The sequence below is a fragment of the Myotis daubentonii genome, chromosome 7 (genome assembly GCF_963259705.1).
Source record: "Myotis daubentonii chromosome 7, mMyoDau2.1, whole genome shotgun sequence".
Classification (NCBI taxonomy): domain Eukaryota; kingdom Metazoa; phylum Chordata; class Mammalia; order Chiroptera; family Vespertilionidae; genus Myotis; species Myotis daubentonii.
The window spans coordinates 47,964,486-47,976,486 of record NC_081846.1 but is presented as its reverse complement, the minus strand read 5'-3'; the positions used below and the strand labels follow the sequence as shown (position 1 = coordinate 47,976,486).

Here is a 12,001-nt window from a genome sequence, read left to right as displayed (position 1 = left end):
AGACTGGGAGGGTTGTTACTAACATCTAGTAGATGCTAGGTTCTGCGCCCCAAACAAAGAATTTCCTGGTTCCAAATGTCACTAGTGTTAAGGTTGAGAAACCTGGTTTAGATCTATATGTTTGGGGTTTGGGGTTATTTTGATTTCTAGTTTTATTTGCTTTGTGATAAGTGATTGTGATCTGTGTATTAGTTCTTTTTGTATTTGTTGAGATTTACTTTGTAATTTATTGTTTTTTCAATTTTTATAAATGTTCTAAAATTAGTTAAAATTATGTGTATTCTCTAATGGATGTTCTTTGTTTGTCTTTGGGTTGAGATTGTTAATTGTGTTGTTAAAAATCTTCAAAATCCTTACCAATTTATTTTTACTGGGCTTTCTGTTAGAACAGTGGTTGGCAAACTCGTAAGTCAACAGAGCCAAATATCAACAGTACAACGATTGAAATTTCTTTTGAGAGCCAAATTTTTTAAACTTAAACTATATAGGTAGGTACATTGTTATTAACTTAATTAGGGTACTCCTAAGCTGGCCTTTGCTAAAACGTCCTCAATCTGATTGAGGTATGTTCGCTGAGGTCGACCCCTTCCAACTCTCCCATCCACACTCGTCTTGTATACTTGTTTCAGATAGACGAGTGTGGATGGGAGAGTTGGAAGGGGTCGACCTCAATGAAGGAACGTACCTCAAAACAATGTACCTCCCCAGCGCTGCGTATCCTGCGGCCCGACCAACCGAAACCCCCCACTTCTAGCGCTACTTCTTCAAAATAGACTCGCCCAGGCCAAAAACTGACTTCTGCACATGGGCCATGAAGTTTCAATCGCACTGTATGTGCGTGCCCGCATGTGGTATTTTGTGGAAGAACCACACTCAAGGGGCCAAAGAGCCGCATGTGGCTCCTGAGCCGCAGTTTGCCGACCACTGTGTTAGAAGTATGTTAATATCCTTTATTAAAGGTGTGGATTTGTCACTTTCTTTGTGTAATTCTCTCAGATTTTGCCTTTTATGTTTTGAGTCTTCTGTTCATACAAGTTCATGATTATTATCTTCCTGGGAATCTGTTATTTTTCCATCACAGAAGAGACAAACTTCCTTATTTCTCATTGTGAGTTATCCTTTCATTGAGGGTAAAGCTTTTCAGGTCTCAGCTTTATGTGGGATCTCAGTTCCATTTCTAAGCCTGGTGCGAGTCCAACACCTTGAGATCTCAAAGACTTTAAAACCATTGGCAAACACAGTGTTAGTGCTTGTTATTTTTTCCCCTGTTACCTTGGAGAACTCTACTTTCTCTTTTGTGCTTCAGATATGCCTTCAAAAGGTTATATGTTATGTTTTATCTAGCTTTTCCAGCTGTAGTGGGGAATTTTTAGCTTATCTATTTTATTCAGTTACTGCAGTTGGAAATTTAAAATAATATATTTTTATTGATTTTTTTTTTTTTTTTTTTAGAGAGAGAGAGGGAGAGAGAGAAATACATTGATTTGTTGTTCCACTTATTTATGCATTCATTGGTTGATCCTTGCATGTGCCCTGAAGGGAGATTGAACCCTCAACCTTGGCGTTTGGGGATGATGTTCAAACCAACTGAGCTACCTGGCTAGGGCACAACTGGGAATTTGTTTGCCTAGTTCTTTACTTTGTATTCTTTCTGTTTGTTTTCCTTTGTTAACATTTTCCTATTCATATTTCTCTTTAGTTTTAGCTCTCTCCACTCATTTTTATCCAATATGGAAGGCAATAATAATGTTCATTTGGCTTTTTCAATCCTCATCTGAGGATATGTATTTTTTCATTGAGAGAGGGAGGGAGGAAGAAAAAGAAGGGAGGGAAGGAGGGAGAGAGGCAAGGTTGGAGGGGGCGAGGGGGGAGAGAGAGAGAGAGAGAGAGAGAGAGAGAGAGAGAGAGAGAGAGAGAGAAAGAGAGAGAGAAACATTGATGTGAGAAACATCGATCGGTTGCCTCCCATCCACTTGTGCCCTGACCAGGGATTGAACCTGCAACCTGAGTATGTGCCCTGACCGGGAATGGAACCCACGTCCCCTTGGTGCACAGGATGGCACTCTAATCACTAAGCAATGTTGGCGAGGGCCCATTTAAAAATTTTAAGCAATTTGATTAAAATAGTACTGCATAGCTTTAGACTGTTTGGCTCAGTGGAAAATGTCAGCCTGCTGACCAAAGAGTCCTGGGTTTGATTCTGGTCAAGGGCACATACCTCTGTTGCAGGCTCCTCCTCGGCCTGGGCTTTGGTCGGATCGTGCAGGAGGCAACCAATCAATGTGTTTCTATCACATCGATATTTCTCTCTGTCTTTTCCTCTCTCTTCCACTCTCTCTAAAAATGATAGACAATTGCCGAAACCAGTTTGGCTCAGTGGATAGAGCGTCTGCCTGCGGACTGAAAGGTCCCAGGTTCGATTCCGGTCAAGGGCATGTACCTGGGTTGCGGGCACATCCCCAGTGGGGGATGTGCAGGAGACAGCTGGTCGATGTTTCTCTCTCATCGATGTTTCTGACTCTCTATCTCTCTCCCTTCCTCTCTGTAAAAAATCAGTAAAATATATTTAAAAAAAAAATAAAATAAAAATGGTAGACAATATTTGGAAAAATATCCTCGCGTGAGGATTAAAAAAAATGTACTGCATAGGAAATGTGACAAAAATTAATGACAGTAAATCACAGTTTATACTAAAGTTTAATCTTGAGTCTACCATCTAATTTTAGTTTTGTTTTATTTTTACAGTTTAAAACAGAATGGAAAATTCCCTGGAAATCCTTGGCCTCCTTATAAGAAAAGGACACCACTCCATCCCAGCTATAAAGGTCTCATGAGACTATTGCACTGTAAAACTTTACATATTGTGCTATTCACTCTGCTTTACAAGGTACAGTAATGATTTGAATAGAAAGATTCCGATTAGAATTTATTTCCATAATTTTCAAATAGAAGTGCTAAAGGATAATATTTACATAAAAGTACCATTTATAAAGCAAAGTGTATTTATAATTTAAGATGTATGAGGGTATGTTATAATCACATGTTTATGAATTCTAAGTTAAAAATAATGGAATAACTATACCATTCTTTGTGGGAACTATGCTATCCAGTTCCAGATTAGCAATATTTATAGATAGCTTCTGTAGAACAAGAAGTGAATATGGTGAAATTACAGGAAGATTGGGATGAACAACAGGGACCAAACAACCACCAGTAGCTACTAACATGACAAAACTAAGATGACAGCCATGGGGGCCAGTAACCCTGTGTTTAAGGTTGTTCCCTTGGTTTTTTAACTCTTATCAGGAATGTGACATGGAGGGATGTGAATGGGTTCCTATATGACACATTAAGATTTTGCTCATGTTAAAGACTTTAGAAACGGAAAAGATATTTTTACTTTCTTCTTACCTTGAATTTGTTTTATTCTTGGCTCTTTTCACATAAACTGATTTATTTATTTGTCTAACATTAATAGTGTACTACAAAATTGTACGCATAATATTGTGGTGTATGCATGTAAAACAAGCATATTTATGATGTAATCTGGATAAGAGATGAAAGACAAAAGAACTACTGTTATAAGATGAAATTACTATAGACAGTTACAAAGTAACTATAGACATAATAAACATATAATTAGATACAAAGAAAAACTACTGTTCTTCCTAATTAGAATTTGAAAAATTAAAAAGCATAAAAAGAAAAATAAGCATATTTGTTATGCAAATTTCCAATGACTACCTACACATTTATTAATTATTTAAGAAAATATATATTAAACTTAGTTAAATAGACACTAGAGTTTTTCTTAATGTTTGCTATGTACTAGTAATGGAATAATCCTTTTATATTTTTGTATCCCTCCCTCTTTTCAACTCTACCGGAGCAATTTTTCAATTTATTCCTGTTAATATTTTAGATATGTGTTTCAAAATATCTTAAATGGTTTATTTTTATTAATTTCCAAGAGGATTATTCAATAAAATGATTAAAATTTTTCTTTTCTTCATTAAAAAAGTAAAATATTTTTTCTTACTAAAATTATATTTGTATTTATTTTACAAATAACAGATATTTTTGAATGTTTACTTAGTGCTAGATTTTGTTTCAAATGCTTTATATGTACTTATATACATTACTTTGTTTAATTCTAGCAAAATTTATGAGTTAAAGTTGTTATTTTTATTTTTCAGATACGATTTTTGAGTTTTAGAGGTTAAATAACTACTTCAGATGATTAATCTGAGCACTGTTATAATTAATAAGTAGTAAGTCAATAATTTATGATTTAAAAATTAAAGTCTTACTGTGAATGATTTATGTTCTCTCAAGTTATATTTTTCAACCTTTTATTTGCTTACTGTAAAAATAGTATTTTATCAAAAATAGAAAGGCAGTGTTATAAGGCTATTACGAACAAATTTTTTAAGGTCTGAACTTTATAATAGCTTTTAATTTAATAATAATAGAAAAAACTTTTCTAACTGACATTGCACTGGCAAGTCAACTTTCTAAAAACCAATGTCAGTAAAACCTTTTCTCTCCTGCCATGTTTATTAACAAACATTAATATGGAACATGTTAATAAAATTCCCCAGAAAAGTCACTTTAATTTTTTTGCAGTATTTAATAAAGTGATTTTTTTCTTAGCTATGAAATTGAAGCTGTAAGATGGAATGTCACAGGATTTTAAGCCAAAATTTACTTGAATTTAGTAATATTTTATGTATCAAGAGAAGGCAGTGTAGTAATGGTAGATAATCTTTGGGAGTCTGAAATCTGTGTTCTAGTTTTGCTTACACTAACTGAATGTGTGGCTGAGCCTTGGTTTCCTTTATAAAGTAGCAGATTAAAAGGATGACCTCTGTTGCCTCCCAGCCTTCAACCCACTTCTACTGCTGCTCTGATATCCTTGTCATCAGTAGAAGAGTGTCAGCAAATTAGGATATAAAATATTCTTGTTGTTTTTTCAGATACTAGTTTATTTATAGTAATGGATTTAGTGGACTGTTTAATGTGTTAACCTTTAGGAAATCAGTGAACTCTTATTTTTAGATATTGCTTAAAATACTGTGTGATCTTGCAAGGGAACTTGTATTTTTGGTTTAGTTTGTCTTTTCACCAAGATGTAGCTTTAGTACATGTTTGATCATGCTGTATACTTATATGTATGTTTATTTTTTTTTAATCTATGACATTAAAATGTTTTTGGATATTTAAATGTGTAATATATTTTGTGGAAAAAAGTAATTATGAGGCATTTTTTTCCCTTTTTAAAGATTTTAATGGATCATCAAAATCTGTCAGAACATGTACTCTGCATGGTTTTATATCTGATTGAATTAGGACTTGAAAATTCAGCTGATGAGGAAGCAGATGAAGAGGTAAGTAATTTCGTACATTTTTAGACATTAAAGTTTATAACATTCCTTAATAAAGGTAATATGTCATCTTGAAATGTATTTACAAAATCATCGTATATATGATCTTAACAACTACTAGAAAAGGCTCTTTTTGATCTTTAAATTCAGGGGTTTTTAGCAGTTTCACTGATACATTACACCAGGGGTCCTTGAACTACGGCCCGCGGGCCACATGCAAATACAAATATTGTATTTGTTCCCGTTTTGTTTTTTTACTTCAAAATAAGATATGTGCAGTACACATAGGAATTTGTTCATAGTTTTTTTTTAAACTATAGTCTGACCCTCCAACGGTGTGAGGGACAGTGAACTGGCCCCCTGTTTAAAAAGTTTGAGGACCCCTGCATTACACTCTACTTGTAGAATTATTGAATTTGAAATTGGTAAATTCATAATCTGTAGATCTGAGAAAAGTAGTTAATGAATTTTTGGTGTTATGGTAATAACATTGATTACTGGTAATAATCAGTTCAGTCTAGAAAGTCTATTTGATTAGGGATTATTTTTGAGAAGCAAGTATTTTGGGTAAAGATTTTAAGTTAGTGAAGTGAATAGTGTTTTATGGGAGAACTAGAGGCCCAGTACATGAAATTCTTGCACTTGGCAGGTGATGGGGGGAGGAGGTCTCTCAGCCTGGCTTGCACCCTCTTGTAGTCCAGGAGTCCGGGAGATGTCCGACTGATGGCTTAGGCCCACGGGGAGTGGGCCTGAACCGGCACTTGAACATCCTTAGTGCTGCTTGGAGGTGGGAGAGGCTCTGGCCATCGCTGCTGCGCTTGCCAGCTGTGAGACTGGCTTCTGGCTGAGACTGGTGCTCCCCCTGTGGGAGCGCATTGACCACCAGGGGGCAGCTCCTTCATTGAGCGTCTGCCCCCTGATGGTCAGTGTGTGTCATAGTGAGCGGTCGTTCCACTGTTCGGTCAATTTGCATATTGACCTTTTATTACATAGGATGTTTAAAGTACTTAAGTATACAAGTTAAGATTTTTCAGCACTTTAAAAGTATCATTCCATAAAAGCAATTGTTTCTACAAATTGATTTTAAAATATAAGGCTTCCTCATTCCCTCCCTTCAAAAAGACGAAATACAACACAACAACAAAACAAAAAACAAACAAACAAAAAAACAAGTAAAAAGACTAGGCAGTTGAATCAACATATATTCTCCCATAGATAGTAAAGGATCATTAAGATTCCTCTTAAGACTAGGTCAGACTTTTAGTTGATTTTTCACACTTTCTTCTACAGTTATTCCATATTACCATTATTTGGCTATATAATGAGTTGCTAACGAGTGATGAAAAATATTCTGTACGTTAAGTATTTTCAGATTTAAAATGTACTTTTCAGGAGAAATTTAGCTGACTTCCTTTGAATTTACCCATATTAGTATTGAAAAGTTTATTCTTGTATTTTGTGTTTGAATTTGGTTTTATTAGCACTTTATAATTTGTGGATGAGGCTATGGGGATTTAAGGATATGACAGACAGTGGATGATTATTTGGGCTTGTTACACCTCCCTTGTACCTTAGACCTGACTTGACAAGGCTTGATATTCATTATGTTTATGTTTTAGGCATCAGTGTGTGGACCAGAACGTTGTCATGACAGTTGGTTTCCTGGCAGTAATTTAGTAGCCAACATGCGACACTTTATAAACTATGTTAGAGTGAGAGTTCCAGAGACTGCTCCTGAAGTGAAGAGAGACTCACCTGCAAGTACCAGCTCTGATAGCTTGGGTTCTTTACAAGTAAGTGTGGAAGGGAGAAAGAAAAAAAGGAAACGCTTTATGTTATGTTTGGACAGATACATTGTTTAGGTCATCCTGTGATATCCAAAAGAAAATAAATGTGGTTGTATGCTGGGGTCCAGCCCCAGCAGGTCCAGGGGTCCCCAAAGGTGTGGACGGAGTCGGCGAAGAAGGAATGACACGGAGACAGCGTTCAGTTGATCAGCAGCCCAGCCAGGATCTCCAGCCAGGATCTCCAGCCAAGTTCTGGTCTGGATCTCCAGAGAGGTTCTGCTTCGGATCTCCAGCGAGGTTCTGTAGCCATGTTCCCTCGCTAGGTTCTCCAGCCAGGTTCTGTCTGAGATCTCCAGCCAGGTTCGGTCACCAGGTTCCAGTCAGGCTCTCCTGCCAATCTCCGCAGTCAGGTTCAGTCCAGGATCTATTGCCATGTTCTCTCCAGCGAAGTTTTTCTGTCTCCAGGCTCCGTGTAGGTTCTGTCTTCTGAATTCTGTCTGTTGTTGTCTTGTTGCATCTGTATTTATACCAATTGATTCTAATCCTGTCAATTTCTATTACAAAGGTTAGGGCGTTTCTTATCTCCATTCCAGGGAGTAAAGATTATGTAGCTTAAGCATGATTGTGTGTAGTTAAATTGATTAACTACCCGCCTGGCACTTAGTTAAGGAGTTTCATCCCCTCCCTAACTTCAGGGGAAAATCCCTACCTGGGGATTCAACCTTTCTCGGAGAGGTGACCTTGGTTAAAACACAGTGCCAAGAAGGTGAGCAAACATATTAAGAACCGTATGCTATATATGCCAGGTCCCTTGAAACAGCAAGCATGGACCGGCTCCCGGCAGTTGTAGGTAACTATAAATTGTCTTTTATTTTCTCTGATATATCTAAGCAGCTTCACCTCTCTTTTTCCTTTAATCTGCCAGAGTTCACGAAGGCCTAAAGTTCTTCAAAGAGAGGTAGATGTATGTGATATTTGCATTAACTAGCAATATGGCTTTAACTGGAAATGTGGAAAAACACTGAAGTATTTGTGTGTGTATATGTATGTTTAATTAATATGGTTAAATTTAAAGAGGTATTTCTTTAATGTATACGTGTGTGTTTTTAATATAGTGATTTAGGTATAATTTTAAAGGAAATTCATATTATTGAACTTAAAAAAATAATACTGAGTGCTTAGTGGGTTTTTCTTGGTAGTATTAGAAGTATTTTACATCAATTATGAGCAGCACATTTGGGTCTGTTTACATTTAGCATTGTTACTAACAACTTAAAAATAAATGTTTCCTAAATCAAAATAAATTTAATGTTTAATTGCCGGCAGCATGCCCATTTATAATTTTTTTATTATGGCAATTAATTATCTTTGATAAAATAAGCTCTCAGAACTTAAACTCCATATATTGTGTATTTGGATTCATTTTGGAAATCAGCTCTCATTGCATGTAGCTTAATTAATTTTTAAAAAGCAGAAATGAAATATATTGCAGTGACATGTCAAATAACTAAACTTAAACACCTAATGCCTACAATCTATATTTTTGTGAGTAGGGAACATTGAATCAGACATTTCTCATAGTGGAGTCCTGTGGTCAGAGATTTCTTTGCCTTTGACAACATGTTCTTGCTGTGAACATCATATAGAGTTTTTATTAAAATATTGGAATCTTTCTAAGAGGCAGCTTTTGCCTCTTAGGCTGGTAGAGAGTATTTTGAAAAACAACTTGGCCCTCGCCAAGTTGCGCAGTGGTTAGAGCATAAGCCCGAGGACCAAAGGGTTGTGGGTTCGATTCCCAGTCAAGGGCACATACCTTGCTTGTAGGCTCGATCCCCAGCCTGGGTTGGGGGCCTGTCAAGGCATATGTGGGAGGCAACCAATTCATGTGTCTCTCTCACATAGATGTTTCTCTCTCTCTCTCTCTCTCTCTCTCTCTCTCTCTCTCTCTCTCAGTCTTTTGCTCTCTCTCTTCCCCTCCCCCCTCCCTTCCACTCTAAAAAAATCAATGGAAAAATATCCTGGGGTGAGGATTAAAAAATTAGAAAAACAGTTTGGATGTTGAAAAATAGTGTATATTATAATTTAACTCATCAAAGCATTGGAGCATTGTTTTTATTCTTGCTTAAAAAATTAAGGAAATGTATTAAGCTGATGTGTGTCTTAATTAAAAATGATTTCTAAGAGCTCTAATTCAGTTTGACAGCTTTAGGGTAAAGGCTATTTAGACAATACATTGAAAAAAATGGTTTTTAAAAATCTGTTCAAATAACAAATTATAGTGATACTCAAATATGAAACAGATAAATTTGATTTTTCATCTTTATATTTCATATTAATAACTTTAAGCATATGTTAGAAATAATTTTCAAACTTTTGAAGTTCCGTAAAAATGAAATTAATTAGCAGTTCATATTTATTAGCATAGAAAAAATTAATTTATAATTTTCTTCACTGGAAAATATGACAGTTTTTTAGAAATTAGTAGAGTATAGTATTCTTTTTTTTTTTTTTTAAATCCTCACCTAAGGATATTTTTCCATTGATTTTTATTTTTTTTAATATATTTTTTATTGATTTCAGAGAGTAAGGGAGAGGGAAAGAGACACAAACATCAATGATGAGAGAGAATCAATTATCAGCTGCCTCCTGTACACCCCACACTGGGGATCGAGCCCGCAACCTGGGCATGTGCCCCGATTGGGAATCAAACTGTGACCTTCTGTTTTATAAATTGATGCTCAACCACTGAGCCATGCCAGCTGAGCTCCATTGATTTTTAGAGAGAGTGGAAGGGAGGGGGAGAAACATAGAGACGTTGATGTGAGAGAGACACATCGATTGGTTGTCACCTGCATGTGCCCGTTGGGTGGCAGGGCTGGTGTGGCCAGGGGTTCAAGCCTGCAGCCAAGGTCAACCCTTGACCAGAATTGAACCTGGGACACTTAAGTCTGCGCTGATGCTCTATCCAGTGAGCCAAACTAGCTAGGGCAAATATGGTATTCTTTTTTTTTTTTTTTAAATATATTTTATTGATTTTTTACAGAGAGGAAGGGAGAGAGATAGAGAGTTAGAAACATCGATGAGAGAGAAACATCGATCAGCTGCCTCCTGCACATCCCCTACTGGGGATGTGCCTGCAACCCAGGTACGTGCCCTTGACCGGAATCGAACCTGGGACCTTTCAGTCCACAGGCCGACGCTCTATCCACTGAGCCAAACTGGTTTTGGCCAAATATGGTATTCTTGATGAATGTTGGGTAGAACAGCTTTTCTTTTTTTAAACTGATGAGGAACTTAATTTATGATTCCTCTTTAATATGACTATAGATACTACTCAAGCTTTGTCTGTTTTCTCTAGTAAATAGATAGATTCAGGAGTTTGCAAAAGAGTTGTTATCTTGGATTATCTCCTTTCTCCTCTTCATTGTTATTTTCTGATTGAGTGGGTCTAAGTATATGTAGGAAAGAGAGGTGAAGAGTCAGATATCTTTTTTTTTTTTAATATATTTTATTGATTTTTTACAGAGAGGAAGGGAGAGAGATAGAGAGCTAGAAACATCGATGGGAGAGAAACATCGATCAGCTGCCTCCTGCACATCTCCTACTGGGGATGTGCCCGCAACCCAGGTACATGCCCTTGACCGGAATCGAACCTGGGACCTTTCAGTCCGCAGGCTGACGCTCTATCCACTGAGCCAAACCGGTTTTGGCAAGAGTCAGATAACTTAAAAAGAAAATCTATTGAAACATATCTGCATGAAACTGAACATTCCCTTTGGAAAATGTAGTACTAATATGTTTTTAAACTTGACACTGAATAACTTCTTTGATTTCTTTCTTTTTCTTTTTAAATGGTAGAATTCTGGTACAGCCCAAGTTTTCAGCTTAGTAGCAGAGCGTAGAAAGAAGTTTCAGGAGATCATCAATCGTAGCAGCAATGAAGCAAATCAGGTGGTTCGTCCTAAAACTTCAAGTAAATGGTCTGCTCCTGGTTCAGCTCCACAGTTAACTACAGCCATTTTGGAAATTAAAGAAAGTATATTGTCTTTGCTAATTAAACTTCACCACAAACTCTCAGGAAAACAAAACTCCTACTATCCTCCTTGGCTTGATGACATAGAAATTTTGATCCAACCAGAAATTCCTAAATATAGTCATGGAGATGGTATAACTGCAGTAGAAAGAATTTTACTAAAAGCTGCATTGCAAAGCAGAATGAACAAACGTATCATTGAAGAGATATGTAGAAAAGTGACCCCTCCTGTACCACCCAGAAAAGTCACTGCAGCAGAGAAGAAAACATTGGACAAAGAAGAAAGGTAATTTTTTATTTTTACTGTTTTTAACATGAATGGTACAGTTCAAGATTTGATATAGCTTTTCTTATTGGCTGAGGTCTTGGGTGTTTAGTAGCTATAATCATAGCTTAATGCTTTGTAAGATAAATGGAACCAAATGTAGTTGGTGCTTGTGTGTGTAGTATGCTTGAGTTAGTTGTTGTTGAGAAAACAAGGTTTCTGATCCCAGCATTAAATTACTGCCTTAAACTTGTAGACCCCTGTGGAAAATTGCTACTTCTGTAATTACCATGGGAATCTAATAATTCTCCTGCTGTTTTCAAGAACTTTTATCAATTTAACTTTAAATGAGAACAGAAAATTTAAAAAATATATTTTAAATATATCTCAAAATAAAAATTGGACTATTTTAGTTCCTTTTGGTTCTTTCCACTCTTTTCAGTGTGTGATCACTGATTATTAAATAAGGAATGTTTTTAAAACAGTGATGGTGAACCTATGACACGCGTGTCAGAGGTGACAACGCGAACTC

The 12,001-nt window shown here is 36.3% G+C and overlaps 1 protein-coding gene across 13 annotated transcripts in view; it reads left to right on the top strand.

Annotated features, from left to right (window-relative positions):
- The window catches only part of UBR3 (ubiquitin protein ligase E3 component n-recognin 3), a 179,641-nt gene that overhangs the window by 90,558 nt on the left and 77,082 nt on the right, over positions 1 to 12,001 (top strand). For 9 of the 13 annotated variants that reach the window (XM_059704151.1, XM_059704152.1, XM_059704159.1 and 6 more), the window contains 5 exons: positions 2,746 to 2,887; positions 5,283 to 5,387; positions 7,004 to 7,177; positions 8,097 to 8,129; positions 11,030 to 11,490. In XM_059704151.1, the coding sequence (XP_059560134.1) occupies positions 2,746 to 2,887; positions 5,283 to 5,387; positions 7,004 to 7,177; positions 8,097 to 8,129; positions 11,030 to 11,490 (915 nt within the window). The remainder of the gene's footprint in view (positions 1 to 2,745; positions 2,888 to 5,282; positions 5,388 to 7,003; positions 7,178 to 8,096; positions 8,130 to 11,029; positions 11,491 to 12,001) is intronic. The other 4 variants (XM_059704163.1, XM_059704156.1, XM_059704155.1 and 1 more) reach the window with 1 other exon arrangement.